This window comes from Camarhynchus parvulus, chromosome 28 (genome assembly GCF_901933205.1).
Source record: "Camarhynchus parvulus chromosome 28, STF_HiC, whole genome shotgun sequence".
NCBI lineage: Eukaryota > Metazoa > Chordata > Aves > Passeriformes > Thraupidae > Camarhynchus > Camarhynchus parvulus.
Genome location: NC_044598.1, coordinates 4,938,255 through 4,955,945, shown reverse-complemented (window position 1 = coordinate 4,955,945; position 17,691 = coordinate 4,938,255). Strand labels below are relative to the sequence as shown.

The 17,691-nt window shown below is 63.1% G+C and overlaps 1 protein-coding gene across 5 annotated transcripts in view; it reads right to left on the bottom strand.

Annotated features, from left to right (window-relative positions):
- The window catches only part of NFIC (nuclear factor I C), a 41,649-nt gene extending 27,869 nt beyond the window's left edge, over positions 1-13,780 (bottom strand). For 4 of the 5 annotated variants that reach the window (XM_030966628.1, XM_030966630.1, XM_030966631.1 and 1 more), the window contains exon 1: positions 11,265-11,502. In XM_030966628.1, coding sequence (XP_030822488.1) covers positions 11,265-11,294 — 30 coding nt within the window. In that variant the 5' untranslated portion in view covers positions 11,295-11,502. Of the gene's footprint in view, positions 1-11,264; positions 11,503-13,490 lie in introns of those variants that run through there. The other variant, XM_030966629.1, reaches the window with a different exon arrangement.
- Between the last annotated feature and the right edge of the window lie 3,911 nt (positions 13,781-17,691).

Here is a 17,691-nt window from a genome sequence, read left to right as displayed (position 1 = left end):
TCATTTGCTGCCGCGATGCTCAGCCCCGCTCAGGATCAGCCCAGGAGCGGGGGGTGGGCTCGTACAGCCCCTGGCGCTCACCACGGTCCCCGGAGCGCGGTGACCACGCACCCCTCACTGAGCCGCCCGGGGGTCCCCACACCTGGCGCTGCCCACAAACGCCCGCCTGGTCCTGTGAGCCCCCCCGGAGCGGGCAGGTCCCGCCGCCCCCGGGCCGGGCCGGTGCCCACCTGCCCGCGCCTACGTGCCGGGCGGAAGCGGTGCCGGCGCTCGCCCTCGCAGGTGCTGCGGCTGCGAGCGGGGGCGCGGGGAGCGCGCCGAGGCCGCGGGTCACAGGAGGCCGCGGCGGCACAGAACCTGCCAGTTGCTTTGGAAAACATCAGGAAGAAAAGCAGCTCTCTTGGCAGCCCCGGGCTCCGGTGCCAGCGCTGCCTGGGCCCCCGCCAGCCAGCACAGCCCGCCCCGCAGACGGCAGCCGGGGGTGGCCCAGGTGGGATGGAGCCGGAGGGGGCTGGCGGTACGTGCCCCGACACCGTGCCCTGCACCGCCTCTGGTCTGCCTGCGTGCACCCCCACCCCAGCAACAACTGGCGCTGCCGGTCCCCGGGTTTCCTGAATGCGCCCCAAAGTGGGGAGCAGCGTGCCCGGCATGCAGGGAGGGGTACGGATGCCCCAGGGATGTACCCGGTCTAGCACTGGGTGGTGGAGGGGCCAGGAGGGCTCTGCTGAGGGAGACTCGACAGTGTGAGAGCCCAAAGCCACTCGCTGCCTTCCTGGAAACTCACTTGGACTTCCCACGTGCCTCAGTTTCCTCAGTGCCCTTTGGGGTTTGGGAGCCGACGGCTCAGCCACTTTCCCAGGGTGACCCCACCTGCCCCCAGGGTGAGGCGCTGCCTTTCCAAAAATAAGGAAACTGAGGCATGTCACCTGCCAGGCCAGCCCACAGAAGAGGCAGGATGCGACGCTGACTGCTGAGCTCTGGGAGAGGTCTGGAAGCAGCACGGGGGGACCCAGCCCATGGCCATGGAGATGTCCCCTCGTCTTGGGAAGCATCCCGTGGCCAGCAGCACCAGAGCCACGTGGCTTCCCAGCCGAAACCCCCCCGGGGCTCCAAGGAAGGGAAATGTTTTATGGAACTGGAAAAAAAAAAAAAAGAGCTTTGCCAACGGGTCCTGGCGCTGCCGGCTCCTCCGCCCTGCCCTGCGTCAGCGCGGGGCCCTGGGGGTGGCCCGTCCCCCCCATCCCTGCTCCTGGCACACGGCGGGGGCTGCAGTGTCCGAGACCCAGCGCTTTGCCCGCCTCAGACCCCAGGGTCAGCCTGGGAGCTGCCAGGATGTGACCCGGGGATGGAATTTGTTCCCAGGAGCACAGAGGGAAACTGAGGCAGGAGATGTGTTGGGGCTGGCAGCGCCCTGTTCGCTCTGGGGAGGGGGCACCCCCAGAAAGGGTCCCTCCAGCCCCCCTGTGCCAGGCCCAGGGCTCTGAGCCCGGCTTTAGCCCCTGACGCAGGAGGTTTTATTTCCCTCCCAACGTATTTTTAGCCCTGCCTGCTTTGTCCTGGCCTTTCCGAGGGGGATTAATCGCGCACCATTAAAGGTGTGGGGGTGCAGAGAGGTGTCCCCAGCTGCCTCCTGGGGTTGCTGCTGGGGGGGTTTGGTGCTGGTGCACCCCATGATGGGCAGTGCTGTGATGGGTTTGTGGGGCTCACTCTGCTGCAAATCCAATCCCCGGAGCAAGTCCGTGGTTAAAAATAGCCCCGGCCTTTCGCCGCGGCACCGGACACCTCGCAGGAGGATCGGCCACCCCGGAGCCCCGGAGGTGAAGAGTTCATGGCCCCCCACGGCCCCAGCGCCTTTGCTGTGCCACGGATGTGCCAAAGGCTCAGCCCCTCCTGCAGCATCTCACCGGCTCCCTGGCTGCTCGGGACAACCTGCCAGGACCCTCCACAGAGAGAGGAGAAACTGAGGCACGGGGTGGTGCCTGGAGATCAAAGGGGCCGGGCGTGTCCACAGAGGGTCAGCTCTGAGCCTGGCCAGACCCTGCACGCCGAGCACTGAAGGACGGGACTGGTTCAACGGGGTGGAAGGGGAATGTTCATCCGCTTTCGGCAGCTCAGCAGAGCCTTCCTGGGCAGATTCAAAGGCTGAGCCCGGCTGGGTCCTATTTCGGGAGGGTTTTGGACGCCTCCCAAGTGACAGAAGTGGGTGGGGGCTGACCTGCACAAAGGGACTCTGTTCGGGCCGCTGGGCTCGGCGGTGCCCGGCGCGGGGGCCGGTGGCTGTGGCCGGGCCCTTGCTCCCCCCGGGATGGGTCAGCAGCCCGGGCTGGGCAGGGGGCGAGCGCCCTCCTCCCGTGCCGGGCGCCGGTGCCCACCTGGATGTAAACTGAGGCGCGGGGCGGGACTGCCCTTGCCTCCCGGGTGCTGCTGTAACCGCTAAGTGACACTGCCATACCGCGGAGACGGCCGTGCCAACCTGCCTCGTGACGTGGGCTCCAACAGCCACCCGCCCTGGGCTACTTGCCCAGGCTGGCCCCGAGCCATCCTCTAGGGGAGTCCAAGGTCCTGCCGTGGGGTCGGCGCTTTGGGAGCCAATCCCCCTGTCACAACTCCACGAAGGAACAGGAAAAACCCCCGGGCAGGCCGGATCCCAGCGGCGCCGTGCCACCACAGGGCACGCTGGGGTACCAGCACCACTGGCCCTGGGACTGGGAGCCCTCGTGCATCTCCTCACCTTGTCCCCGCTGGCCACCTCGGGGCCTGGGGGCTCCAGAGAGCTCCAGGGCCGCGGTGCCACCACCGAGCCGAGCACATTGTCACTGTGCCTGTCAGTGGGGCTCTGAGTGCCCACGGGCACCGGCAACAGAGAGCCCGGCATGGGGCCTGAGCTCCTCACCAAGGTCATGCTGGGCAAGCTCCCGTCCCTGTCCCCACATGGGACACAGCAGTTGTGGCTCGGCCCCGGCTGCCGCTGGTGACTCCTCTCTCCAACCAATTCCCCACCGCAAGGCGAGGAAGCTGCTGAGCGCGTCCCGGTTCCCTCCGGCGGTACCTCAGGATGCGATGCAGTCATCGTTAATGCATCTGGACTCATTTATGGGGATGAGAAAATGTTTCCAGGTTTCCCACAAAGTCCCATTAAGATCCCAGTCCCACTCTATTTTTAGTGCCCTCATCAACAACGCCTTTCCCAGCCACCCGGGCGCTCCGGAGCCCCATGGGGCTGGCGGGGGCACCCTGGGCACACACCTGCCTGGCTCTGCAGGGAGCTGAGCTGCACCCGGACTGGGCAGCTGGAGGGGGCAAACCCCGGCCCTGCACTCCTGACCCAGCAGCTTCGTACCCATGGGTGTACCCTGGGGGCGGGGGTGCCCCAGCCTGGCATTTGCCTGGGAGCACAGAAAGAAAGAAACATGGTGAGAAGCAACAGAAAAAGCCACCCCAGGTCGCAGCATCAGCGGAGGCTGCAGGACCCCAGTCACCACGGAGGATGGAGAGCGGCTGGGTCTGAGCACCGCCGCAGGTGTAGGGTTACGCCCTGCAGCACCAGATTGTCACCTGGCGATGGCCAGTGGCTGTCCCAGCCAACCCGTCCCTCAGCAACCCCCGGCGCCCTGGCAGCGTCTCCTCCCAGGCAGCGGGTGCCCACAGGGCCCTCGGTGCAGCTGGCAAGGGCGCCTGGATCCTGCCCTCGGCGCTGCGCCCTCCCGGGCTATCTATAGCCATGACCTCAGCGGGAACCGGGGCAGGACCCGGCCGCGCATCGTCCCTTCTTGGCAGGGCCACCGCCTCAGCCCCCAGCCGGCACAGAACTGCCGCCAAGCCGAGGCTTTTATCCCGTACGTTCGCTAATCCGGCGGGATTCGATGTCAGGGGCTGCCCACGGGAGGCTCACAAAGGCCGTTTCCAGGGGTGCCCAGCCAAGCGATGGAGAACGCCAGCCGGGAAGGGCAGACGGCGGTGCTGGGTGTCACCGCGTTGGGTGACAGGCTCTGACCCCGGGGCTGGACGGGAGGGAATGTGTGTGACCCGCCTGAGAAGAGGTCGAGCAGGGGACGTCCTTGCGTAGGCAGGGGTGACATGAGGACACCCCGCAGCTGCGCCCCGCAGGCGTCGGGGTCACAGCCTGCCGCAGAGCCGGGGGTCGCGGGGAGGACCTGCTCGCTCTGCGCCGGCTGCCCCGGGGGAAGCGGGAAAGGGGTGGCCCAGAGGAGGGGAAATTCCCCAGCTTTTTTCTCCAACAAACTCCTTGGCTTGTGCAATTAGAGAAATTTGTTTAACAAACTCCCGGGGGAGCGGAGCGGGAAGGTGGGGTGGCGCGCGGCCAGGGCGCTGCTCACACAGGCCCGCGCCCTCCCCGCCTGCGCCTTTGATCAGCAGCGCACGGCGCAGGGGGACGGGAGCCCTTCCCCGATGCGCCACGGAAATGCCCCGGACCCTGCGGACACGCTGCCCGCGGCAACCCTCAGCTGCTGCTTCGCTGCCCCCTCCGCTCATCGCCCCCATTGCCATCTCCCTGGGGCTCGCCGGGGTGGCACGACCCTGGCACCGTGCCACGCTCAGCCTCCAAGCTCGCGGCCGCAGGTGCGCACACGTGTGTGCCCCGCTGTGCCCGCGCCCAGCGCAGGCTCCGAGCGCGCTCCCGCCCGCCCCTCGCTCCCGCTCTCTTTCTCATGCGATGCCATTTCCATCAAAAACTCTTTACTCGGCACTTTTCCCCTCATTGGTATTCACGCCGCGCTCTCGCTGTCCTGGCGCACAGGTTACTAAAGGAGATTTTGCGGCGCAGCGTGGCGGGGGTCACATTTCAGCCTGCGCCGTCTCGCTTTCCCAAATCGCTGGGCAGCAGCCAGGGACGGCGGGAGGGGGTGCAGGATCCGGCACATCACAGCTCCCGCCAGGCAACCGTGGGACCAAGCGGCCTCGTCGCCTGTGGCAGCGGGGCGAGGCGGGCTGGCGGCGGCGGCTCTGCAGCACACAGTGATGGGTGGCTCCCTGGGGACAGCCAGCAGGTCACCGGCGCTCGCCGTCCTCCCGGCAGCCCCACGTGCCCGTGCAATGTGGGAACACCTGGAAAAGGGGGTCTGAGCAGAGAGCGGGGCACGCACTTGGCGTTGCCACCACTCATCAGCACCCAGATGAGCCCTGGGTGACATCCACCGTGAGACTGTACCCCCAGAATGACATCCTGGGGTGTGGAGGGAGCAGTGGTGCCTCTCTTTTTCAGGGCTGGTTTGGGGAAAGGGGAAATGTCTGGGTGGAAAATCAACATTTCTCTTGCATGGGCTTTTTTTTTTTTCCTTTGAAAGCAAAAATATTTCTTGGTTTTTCGTGATCAGAAACATGTTGGGGGTTTTTTTGGACAACAGCCGGTCAAATACCATTTCCCCGTGAAGGGAATGCAGGGGCCCTTTGCAAGGAGAGCGAAAACCTTCTTAAAAAACAAAGTAAAACCCATAGTTTGAAAAAAAAAATCCACCCAGCTATGGACTTGAATAAGCTCCCAGGGAAGAAGGGTCAGCGGGAGGGCCGGATCCCAGCGTTCCCGTGCCAGGCAGTGCTGCTGGAGTGGTGGTGGTGGTGGGGAGGGCAACGTCCACGGCAGGCAGCCCAAAGCCCAGACCTGGGGATTTCGCCCAAAACGCTGCCCAGCGCTGGCTGCCGGCCGGGGAAGGAGGATTAATGCACTTTGAGAGCAGTGGCGAGTTAACTGAGAAATCAATCCCTGGCAGTGGCTGGGCCCAGGTCCCCCAGCGCGTGAGCGCTGCCGCACCTGAGCCACGGGATCCTTTCCCAGCTCCTCTCCAGGACTTGGGAAGCTCCGGGTCTTGGCGGCCGGCGCAGGGCGCTGGGCCCCGGCCAAGCTGGCACAGAGCGCCCGGCCGCGGGGGATGCCTGCCCAGGGCCGACGTGACGGACGGCGAGCTCAGCCGCCCGCCCGGGTGCGAGCCAGGCCCGGGATGCCCGGGGGTACCCTGAGCATCCCCTCCCTGCAGCTGGCACGTCCCAGGGGTCTGCATACCTCCCTCAAGGGTGAGATCTCAGAGTGTCTGGCTGCCAGGGCAGGGAGGGAGGCTGAGCTCAGGCTTTTGCCTGCACCAATTCATTGCATCCAAAAGCATCTTGGTACCGAAAATCCATGAGGATTTGGTGCTGGGTGCTCCTGGCCCGCCATGAAGCTTTGCCCCACTCAGACTCAGCCCCAGCAGCAGCCCTCAGCCATGCCATGTGGACGTCACCAGTGATGCCACATGATTCTGGCAGGGCTCGGCACCCACTGATGCCCTGGCTGCTCCCATTGCCTTTGCCACCCTGCCTCGACCTGCCCGGCACACCCCAAGGTGCTGTGGGAGAAATCCTCTCCTCATGGGTCCCTAAGGAGCACATCCCTGCCACCCCAGGGCCCTGCCTGCACTTCCCAGCTTGTGTGCAAGGACTGCTGGGGACAGCAGCCCCCCCAGCCCCCTCCCACGGGCAGCCAGCCCCCTCGGAGATGCTCTGTGCTGGCACCGCCATCCCTGCGCCGAGGAGCCACAGCACGGCCGGGGGTGGCAGGCAGCGTGCCAGCTTCACACGGAGGGATTTCACCTCCCCGACAACTCTCCTTCTTCCCCTCCAGTGAGGGACTCTGGGGATGCTCCCCACCACCGTCCCCATCCCCATCCTGCCACCAAGGGCTCGGCTTGTGGCTAGAACAGGTGCAGGCACAACGGCAGTGATGGGGGGAAAACGGGCACCCCTTGGGCTGCAGGGACGTGTCCGGGGGCCAGGCACAGGGATGGCTGACACAGCCACCATGGGGCAAGGAAGGTGGGTGAGCAGACAGGGCAAGCAGTCCCTGTGCCTGGGGCCACTCCCAGAGAGCCCTGCCTGGCAGGGACCTGCCTCCACCACCTCCAAAGACGGGACACACCGACCCTCCCTTTCCCCATGAGCACCAAATCCCTACTCAGGCTCTCCCTGCCATGCACAGCCCGGGTCGGGACGGATCCCTCTGTGCCACCGTGGCAGCTCTCCCCCAGGCCCCTGAGCTCCCCATTCCGGGGCTGCCCAGGGCTCCTCGGGGAGCCGCCTTTCTCTCTCTTTGCTGTGCCCTGATAAGGGCGAGCTGGGCCAGCCCTTGCCATGGTTCCTCTGCCTAGCGAGCCTTGCCACGCCAGCACCGCCTTGGCCACACCATCCCCGCCACAGCCACCCCTGCAAGGGGGGAACACCGCCGGGTCCAAACAGGATCAGGCTCCTGGCATCCATGCCCAGCCCTGCCAGGCTCAGGGGAATAGAAAAGGGAGCTATTCCCAATTGCTCCAAGAGCTCCGGGCAGGGCTCTGGGCTCTGGCAGCTGGGCTTTGTTCAGCAGTCTGCAAAGGCGTGCGCACACCCGCAGCGCTGGGCACGCGCTGGGATCGCTCCCTGCCCCGGAATGGAGGGAGCTGTGGGCATGAGGGGCCCGAACCACGGTCAGGGAGGGAACCGTGGGCAGGGTGAAGCTGCCCAGGCAAGGGAGAAATCGGCAAGTACCTGGAAAAAGGGCGGCTGATTTACTGCACGAGGCCCAGACGAGTTCAAGGTGATGAGGGGGAGAGCGGCGCAGCGTGAGCACCGGCCAGCAGCCCCTCACACAGCTGCCTTTATCCCCTCCCTCCCCGTGTGCCCGTTCTGGCCCTCCGAGCCAGCATCAGAAACCCCCCTGAAAACAGGATCTGTTTTTCCCGGGTGAGGATTTAAGCTGGGATCGGGCAGCAGCAGCGGGGCAGGGCTCGCCAGGGCAGGCGGGCACGGCGGGCGCCGCGGGGAAAGCGAGGATCTCCCGAAGGTTGCATTTAAAGAACAGCCTCATTGTTTTTCCCAAACAATACTCAGCAGATGGGAGAATTGAAAGTGTGTTGCAACCTTCCCTCTCTTCCCCCGCCATGCCCGGCTTGCTGCTCCCATCCTTTGGCAGCCGATCTGAGCTCCCGGCTGGAAACCAGTTCTCCGGAGCTACTGGTGGTGGAGGGGGTGAGCACCGGTGCTGAAAAGCCGCGGCGCTTTTGGGAAGGGGGCTTGCCAAAGGATGCCCCACGAGATGTGCCCAGCAGGCAGCTCCCTGCCCCAGCCACATGCCTGCAGCAGCGGGGGCAGCCCAGGGATGTGTGGAGCCCGGCCGTGGCCGGGGAGATGTGGGATCCCCTCGGATGCCTGGAGATGTGGCTGTGACCGTGCCACGTGGCTGCAATGCTTCTGGCAGCCCAGCTCCACCCCCCAGGCCCGGAGCTGTGCCCGTTTGCTGGTACCAAGGTTTGTGCCAGGCCAGCTTAGCCAGGTGCTCCCTGGTGCCCCTCGGATCCGGAGCCACTGACCGTGGCACACACGGGGTCTGTGCCTGGCCACTGGCTCTCGGTCAGGCAGCGCGGGTGCATCGCCTCTGCCATCCCAAAATCAGCTCTGCACCCCTGGCATGGAGCCTGGCAGAGGGAAGAGGGTCTCTGACCAGACCCTGCTGGGATGCCTGGCTTCCAACATTGCGGCCTTGGAGGACGGCGCCCATCTCACTTCATTCCCATCCTGCAGGAACCAGGGTGGGGAGCTGGGGGTGTGCTGGGGGCACTGCCAGGTACCAGGCACGAGCCAGAGGTGTAGGAGCATCGCCAGTCATAAAATTTGCAATATTCCCCCACAAGAAGTATCCCAAATGTCCCCCAGTGCGGATCCAGGAGCCAAGGATCACTGTTACCGCTTTGGAAATCCCTTCGGCTTCTCGGGGACAGCTCCCAGGGGACACACGTGCAGGTCCCTGGCAGGTGCTCAGCTCCAGGGTTATTTTGGAGCCTGGGCAGCCGGACACCCCCCGGCCCCCGCCCCGCTCCCGTGGGCAGGGTGAGGCCTCGTGCGTGGCGGCGGTTCCGGTGCTGCTTCCCTGCTAATCTCGGCAGCTCCCTCTTGGCTTCCCGGCCTGGCCCCGACGGGGGACAGAGGTGAGCTGCGGAAGCGGGAGGAAGTCCCCAAGCAGGGACACAGAGCTGGGAGGGCACAGAGCCACCCCCTAGCCTGACGGGAGATGCGGCCGAGGCCGTGGCCAGGAGCGTGTCCCGGGCTACCAGCCCTTTGCCAGGGCTATTTTGGTGCCTCTGGGCTCCCCAGCTCGGGCCCGGTCCGGCCGGGAATGCCGCCCGCGGGGTCCCGCGGTGCCAGGGCCGCGCCGGGCTCCAGGGGCTGGCGGTGCTGCTGGCGGGGAGATGCGCAAAGGCCAAGGCAGGGCGGCTCCCGCGCACGTTCCAATGTATCCACATCACCATCCGCAGCTCCCGAGCCCGGGCGAGCCTGCCCGCCGCGCGGGTGGGATGGGAACGGGATCGGCAACGGGAACGGCTGGGCTGGAGCTGGGCACGGGGGCTGGTCCCAGCCGAGCCGGGCTTAATCGGAGCTCAGCCGTGTCGGGCTGAGGGGCAGGACACCAGAGCCTGCCCCGTGCCCGGAGGAAAAGCCGGGAGCAGCGCTGGGAACAGCGCGGGTTTGTGAGGAGAAAGGCTCCTGCCAGCCCCGGCCCGGCCAGCGACCGCACGGCTTCCCACACCACACCAGCACTGCGAGCTGGCAACAACAGGCGCTGCCAACCCAGCACCAGCTGGAGACTCGGAGGGTTGGGAGGTGGTGGGACCCCTGAGAGGGATGGAGTCAGGGTGGGAAAGGCCGGATGGCAGGGAAAAGGAAAAAAAAAAGAAAGAAAAAATGAGGGGAAAAAAAAAAAGAAAAGAGAAAAAGCAAGCAAGAAAGAAAAAGAGCAAGAGAAAAATTAAAAAGAAAAATTAGAAGGGAAAAAAAGAAAAAGTACAAATAAAAAATAGAAAGAGAAAAAGAAAAAGAGCTAAAAAAAAAAAAAAAAAAAGAAAAAGGAAGAAAGAGAAGTAAATAAGCCAGATTGAGGTGTGACCCTTGCCAAGTCAACCACACAACAGGGAGCACCACCTCGGGGTCATCTGAGCAGCCCGGGCACTGCCCACCCCGGCCGCGTCCTCACCAGCCTCACGCTGCGGCCGGGGGGAGCCGGGGCCGGACCCGCGCTGCCCCCGCACCCCAGCGGGCCACGAGGGGACCCACGGACCCCCAGGGACCCCCGTGGGCAGCGCAGCCCGAGCCCCGAGGCAGCCCCAGCCCCGTGCCGAGGGAGGGGGCTGGCAGGGCAGGGCAGGGCAGGGCAGGGGGTCCTGCAGGAGCCCCCCCATCCCCTCCCCCCAGAGCCGAGCCGGGGGGCGCAGCACGAGGCCGGGCCCCGAGCGGGCAGCGGCTGCCAGCAGGGAACAGGTTACGAGGCAGAGAAAGCTGCCTGCTCAATAATTAAATAAATATCAGCGATCAATAAGCACGATGCAAAGGCAGAGCCGCAGTGGTCGCGCTGTGGGCAGGGCAGGGGGGGTTCCTGGATGTCCCCCCCGCTCCTGGGGGCTGCAGGGACGCCCCGCTCGGCGGCACCGCGGGCCCAGCGCAGCCGCCCTGCCGCGTGCCACCGGCCCCGGCGTGGCCGGGGGTGACATCAGTGTCCCCACGCACGCCTGGGGCTGCCCCTCGTCACCCCGACACCCCGACGGGGGCTGGCATCGCCCCTCGCCCGGCACAGCGCGGGGGTGCCCCCACGTCCTGCCGTGCCCGGGCCCCCTGCCCTCTCGGCGCAGCGTGGCACGGCCGGGCGCGCGCTGGCCCAAAGTCGGAGGGTTCCGAACAAAACGCCTGTGCCCCCCCCAGCCCCTGCACCCCACCATGTGCAGCCAGCCTGGGGGGAGGGAAGGAAAAAGTTTCACGCTACGCAAGAGGCGGCACGGCCGAGCCCGAGCCTGCAGCCCCGACCCCCCCCGGGCTCCCCGAGCCCACCGGGGCCCCCCCGCACCCCACGGAGCCCCCCCTGGCCCCCAGAGCCGGCGGCTTCCCCGCACCACCCACCTCTGGGCGCAGCGACCAAAAAATAAAACCCAAACCACAACGCAATCTTCCAACCCCCCCACGCCCCAAGTGAAAGTGAAGGCTGAAAAAACCCAAAAAGCACCAGAAACACCATAAAAAAAACCCTGCAAAAGGCGAGGGAGGGGGACAGGAGGGGAACGCGGCTCTTCTGAGCAGCCCTGCACGGCCCCAACCCGCCTTTCTCTGTTATGATTATTTTTAGGGAGGGAGGTGTTGCATTTTCTTGGGTTTTCTTTTTTCTTTTTTTTTTTTTTTGTATTGCAACTGCTAAAGTCTGTTGCGGCGAAAGGAGCAAATTGGGGGGGGGGGGACGCGGGGGGGGTCCCGGTTACCTGGGTCAGGCAGAGAGGAGACGAATACATCCCGAGCCGTGCTGGGAAAGTGCCTAATTGCAGGGCTGAGACTCGAGGCGTAAAAGTTACTGAGTCATTTCGGAGGCTGGAGCAGTCCGGGCGTTTTTTCTCTCTCTCTCCTCCGGAGCGGCTCTGCGGGGCCCGGGGGGGGGCAGCCGGGCACGGGGGGGCGGCCCCGCGGGAGGGGGGCCGAGGAGGAAATAAAAAGATTCCAACTTCTACCCCCCCGCCAAAAAAACTAAAAAAAAAAAAACAAAAAAGAAACCAAACCAAAACAAACCAACCCTTAAAAAAAATTAAAAATAAAAAGCAAAATTTCCCCCCCCCCCCAACTTGGAAAATAAAGCGCTTTTTTGTTGTTGTTGTTTGTTTGGGGTTTTGGGGGGGGCGGTTTAAAGAGGCAGGAGGGTCATCCTCGCCCCGGGGGGGGGTCGGGGTCCGCACCCAGCCTGCAGGCACGGGCGGCGGGCAAGTTAGAAGGGAAGCGGCTCCATCCGAGACCCAGGCAGCGGAGAGAGAGAGGAAAGAAAGAATGAGAAAATGAAAAAAAAAAAAAAAAAAAAAAAAAAAAAAAAAAAGAGCGAGGAATGAAGTGACGTTATGAAAAAAGCCCATCCCAAAATATTACATCCCATTTAAAGATGTAGGAACCCCCTTTGGCTCGCAGGGCCGAGGCGCTGCGGGGCAGGGGGGCGGGGAGGGACGGGGCCCCCGCGGACGGCGAATCCCCCCTCGGCCCGGCGCGGAGCGCGCCCGCCTTTGCTTGTTTGGGGGGTTTTAGTTTTTAATTTATTTTTTTTAACTAAACGGAGCCAATCCGGCGATGGGAGAGAAAAAACCCTGCAGATTCATGTGCAACTTCTGAGCAGCGGCCCCGGTGCGGGGGTGCTGGTGTTACTCCCCGCACCCAGCCCCGGTGCGGGGGGGCCGCCCCGCGCTGCCCCCGCCGCATCCCGCTCATCCCATGGACACGCTTATTCCCCCCGTGTTATTTAACCACCGGCAGCACCTCGGAGCCACGGGGGAAGAAAGCGCCACGGGCAGCCCCGCGCCCCCCCCCCGCGTCCCGGGGAGCCCCGCAACCCCCCCCGCACAAAGAGAGCGGGAGGTGGAAAAAGCGGAGCCTGCGCCCGGCAAACTCCAGAGCGCAAGTTCTGGCTCCGCAACCCGCGGGCCCCGGCCGATCGCGGGCGCTAATGACGCTAATTAGAGAGCGCGCGGGGAGCGCCACGGGCGGAACACAAAGGGGATCCCCGGGCACCTCCCGGCCCGGGGGGGCCGCGCCCCGCTCCCCTCCCGCACCGGGGGTCGCCCGTCCCTGCGGGGACCCTGACCCGCAGCGCGGCCGCTCCCGGCGCGGGGCCGCGGCTCCAGCGCGGCTTCTTTCCCCCCGAAATAAGAAAACCGCTTTTTTTGGCCTTTTCTTATCTTTTTTTTTTTTTTCCCCTTCTGCGGGGACGAGCCCCCGCAGCGCCTCTTCCCGCACAACTCATTTCCACTCTCAACTTCTGCCGACCCCCGCGGCCCATCCCCGCCCGGTTTGGGGTCGCCCCGCACCCTCCCCCCGCAGGGACATCCCCGTCCCCGCGGGATGCGGCGGCTCCGCGCAAACTTGGCCGGGCGGGCCCGGTCCCCGCATCCTCCCGGGGCGGCTCGGGCTCCCCCCGTGGCCTGGCAGGGGGAGAAGCGGGCGAAGCCCCGCACAGCGGGGCCGGGGGCAATGTTTTTATTCTCGCACCGAGCACGGTGATTCCCTTCTCCCACCCCAGCACGGGCAGGGCGGCCCCGCGCAGCGCGGACTTGAGCGCGACCCTCCCGGGCGTCACTTCCAAGTTCAAGTCGGTGCGGCTGGCGGCCTCTCCGCCCCTTTTTTAGCGGCCATTTTCAGCTCCATCCAGTCCTCCGCTGGCTGCGGAGCTCCCCCCGCGCCGCGCCGCGACCTCCCCGCCGGGCGGCTCCCGCCGCCGCCTCCGCCCCCCGGTACCGCGGGGCGGGTGGGCAGGGGGAGGAGAGACGGCGGCAGCTCCCCCGCCCGCCCCCGCCGCCCCGCTCCCCCCCGCCCCGCCGCCGTATTAAACTCGCCCCGCCGCCCCCTCCCCGGCTGCAACTTTTGCTCGTGGGGGCACCCGCAAACACACGCACACGGGGGGGCGAAGGGGAGAGGGGGGGAAGTAGAAGAGAAAACGAAAGTGTCATGGGACCTACCATCGCCAAGTGCAATTAACGGGCTCCAAGTTGCTGCGAAGCGCAAAGCAAAGAGGATGGATGGGCTGGTTTGGGATTTTGGTCTAAAACGTGTGTTTTCCACCGCGCCGAAGGAGGAGGAAAAAAACCGCTGCCCCGCGAAAGAATTAAAAAATTAAAACCCCAATAATAATAATAATAACAATGATGGCAATTATAGTAAAAGTCCTCCGAGGCCAGCGGCACGGCACGGTGTCCCCCGCGGGCGGTCACCCTCGCTCCGGCTCCGCGGCGCTGCCGGGGGCCATGCTCCGGGCGGGGGCCGGGCTGCGGGCGGGGGGCGCGGGCGGCGGTGACGGGCGGCGGGAGCGCGGAGCCCGCGCCCGGCCCGGCCTTGTGCGCTGCGGGGGTGGCGGGGCTGGGGGATGGCGAGGGGGGTGCGATGGGTATTTTTGGAAGGCAAGCAAAAAAAAAAAAAAAATTTTTCCTAAAAATTAAAAAAAAAAAAAATTAAAAAAAATTAAAAATAAAGCCCGGGAGCGGGGCGGGCGGGCGGCGCCTATGGCAGAGCAGCGCGGGCATCCCCCCCGCGCCCCCCCGGCGCAGCCCCACTCCGGCCGGGCACGGCTCCTCCTCGCAGCCCGCAGCGCCCCGGCCCCATCGCCGCCGCCCCCGCCTCCTCCTCCTCCTCTGCCTCCTCCCCTCGCCCGGGGCACCGGCGGCGTTGCGGCGGGGACGCTCCCGGTGCGGGGGCGGGGAGGGAGGAGGAGGAGGAGGGAGAGAAGGAGGTGGAGGAGGAGGAGGAGGAAGGCTCCGGCCCCGCTCGCCCGGCAGCGCGACGGCGGCCCCCGGATGGTGCGGGTAGGTGGCGGGGGCTGCGGCGCGGCCCCCCCGGGCCCGGCTGGCTGCGGGGCCGCCCCTCCGGCCCTGCCCGGCGCGGGGGAGGCGGGGGGCGCGGCCCCGGTGCGGAGCTACCGCAGCGCGGGGAGGAGCCGCGGGCAGCGCTGGGCCCACCGCCCGCCCCCCGCCCCGGGCATCCCCCGGGCACCCCCGGCCCCGCTCAGCCCTGGCCGCCCGCTCCCAGCGCGGGCATTCCCCGGGCACGGCCCGGCCCCGCGCCGCGGACACCCCCGTTCCACGGACACAGCTCTGCACCCCCGGTCACTCCACAGCCCGTGTGACCCCCCGCCACCCCCCCCCCGGTGCGGACACCCCGGTCCACAGTGTGACCCCCCGCCACCCCAACCCCCGGTGCGGACACCTGCCCTGCTCGCCCTCCCTGCCCCCCCCGTCCCTGGGGGCAGCCACCATCCCCCGGCTGGGTCCCCTCCAGCCCTCTCGAGCATCCTCCATCCCCTGCAGGGCTCCCCACCCAGGGCTGTCCCCCCACGCTCCCGTGTTCTGTTCCCTTCACCCCTTCCCCAGGAACACCCCCGGGCTCCCCCCCGTCTCCCAAGGCTGCTTTGCACCGGGGCTGGGCGGGTCGGGGCTTTGCCCCCTCCCCAGTCCCACTCAAAAGTTGGCAGCGACCCGGGCGCTGGGCTTGGTGCGGCTGTGGGGAAGGGCTGGTGGGGGGGGGAGAGCGGTTCCCTCATTTCTATCGACCCCTTTTGTGTCTGGACCTGGATTTTTAACCCTTGTTATCGAGTAATCCTTTAATCTCTTAATCCTTTCAAATAACCATATTTTTCTATAGGAAGGCAACAAAAATTAGATATTTTTTCAGTTTGCTGAGGGCCGAAGCGTGCGTCGTGTGCCTGGATTTTTCGGCACGCTCCATAGTCCTGAACAAACAGGAACATAATCTCCGTCTGCCTTGAGCTCAAATGGTTTCAGTGTGATAAATAATATGCTAAATAATTTATTGTATATTTTAAAAATAAAATTAAAGCAAAGTACTCAGTCATTTCACTAGTTTTTATTCCATAATTTTTCCCCTCTTTTATATATATATTTTTTAAATTTTTTTTAGGGGGATACTCTGAGCCTGATCATTTTTACAATCTCAGCTCAAATTTAGCAGGGATTTTGGATACACGGGAGGTTTATTTTATCCATCCCCCATATCCCCTTTGCCTGCTAAACCCACCACATGCATACCAAGATACTCGACATTAATTTGTACAGTCACAGGCTACTATATTATATAAATATATATATAATATATATGCATATATTTACTGAATTATTTGTCAAACAAAAGTACGGCCATCGGCCTTATGGAAATGAGATCTAATTTTATTCCAGCTGTCTATTAAAAAAAAAAGAAAAAATTCTTCAAATTTAAAACCTCTCGAACTTTTTTCACATTGTTTTTTGGGGTTTTTTTTAACCACCATCTGCTCCCCCCCAAAAAAGACACTTCCCTGTTTTAAAGCTTTAAAAACAAAAAAAAAAGGCTGAAATGAGCAGTTCCCTCGCCTCGTCCCAGCTCCAGAAGCCTCGAGGAATGTAAACTCGGCGGTAACTCCGCTCGCCGAGCACAGTTTGCATTTTCTGCCCGGCTCTGAGCGCGATACGGCGCAAAAATAAACCCTGGGAAGAATTTGCCAATTTTTAACCGCTTCCAAGGCCGCCGTGGTGCCCGCTGGCAGCTCCCTCTCCCTGCCAGGGTTTTATTTTTCTCCAGTGATTCCTCGTCTCCCCTGGCCCGGCGTGTTTGGGGGGAACGTGGATATTCGGGCTCAGGGAGATTCGGGGCCGTGCCAGGCTGGCAGTGCCAGGGTGGGCGAGGAGGGACAGAAAGAGAGGGCTGGGATTTTATTTTCCCTTCTGTGAGGCCCTGGGGTGCAGGGTGATGGGGAAGGGGTTATTTATTTCTTCGTGATAAAGGAGTTATTATTTATAATAAATAATTGTTTATATTTATTTATTATAAATAAACAACTGCCGTGGTTGTTTATTTTTGTAATGCTGTTAAAAGTATTTCCTGGGTGATTCAAAGCTGGGGCTGAAGAGCTGCTGGCCTTGGTTTTGAGATATCCCCGTGGGCTTCCAGCAGCCCAGGGACACACCTTGTGTCACCCCAAATTCATCCTGCCGTCTGTGCCCCCAAAATTATCCCATTTCTCCTCTGGCAGTGGGGACTCATCCTGCAGGAGCCGAGGGTGGAAATAATTTCAGTGCAGCGAGTGGCACCTGTCCCTGGCACTGGCAGGGCCTGAGGCAGAGCAAAGGGCACCCCAGATGCTGACCCCTGACCCAGGGGGTGCTGCAGGATTTGGGGTGCTGCAGGATTTGGGGTGCCGTGGGCTGTGCTGCCCACGGGGCTCAGGAGCTGCCACCAGACCCTGCGGTGACCGTCCCCACTCCCCCTGCTCCCTGCAGCCCCTCAGCCTGAACCCCAATGCCTGGTGTAACCCCCAGGCAGAAAAACACTAAAAATACAAAAATCCTAAATTGTTTTGTGTTTCCACGCTGCCTGCAAACAGTGTTTTGAGGATGGGGGTGGAATCCAAACCCAATTTAATTTTCCCGTGCAGGCCATCCCTGCTGCCTCAAATAAAACAAAAAGAGTGGGGTGGATTTGGGGCGCAGTTCTGTTCCTCCAAGTGGTTTTTCGCAAGGATTAAAGCCTGGAGGTGGAAGCTGAGTTACCCTGTGATTCCAGGGAGTGGCTGGATCAGGCCCTTTGTTTGTTCCATAGGTTTTTATCCCAGCCTGTTTGTGAGCTCACGACCCCCCGTTTATAAAACCAGGGCTTGGAACAAGTGGAAATTTGTGGCCCCCCCTCAAAGCTGGATTTTATTTCTAAAGGGCATTTCATGGTTGATTTGTGCTGCTAAGACACCTCGATGCCAACTTTTGGGCTCAGCCAAGGGGGTGCAGACACCCACGGAGCAGCACAGGGCTGGATGCCCCCCCATTGCCACGGGAAAACATCCCCCAGCCTCATTAACCCTTTTTTGGGCTCATTTTTAGCATTTTTACAGGGTTTTTTCCAAAGTCCCATTCTGCTGGGCGCAACAGCACGGCCGAGCCACGTCCCTCTCTGGAAAGAGGGAGAGAAAGGGAAATAATCTATGTTGGGATAGTTTTGTTGCTGCCTTTCTTTGCTTTTAAAATAACTTTTAAGGAGAATATTCTGGTTTTGACCAGAATTTATTTACTTTATTCCTGCATATGGCTCTTGGCCTGGGTCCCAAACAGGCAGAGGTCTGGCCTGGCTCGATTCAAAGCCAAAACGTGCAATGAAAAGAGATTTTTTTTTCCCTTTTCTCTT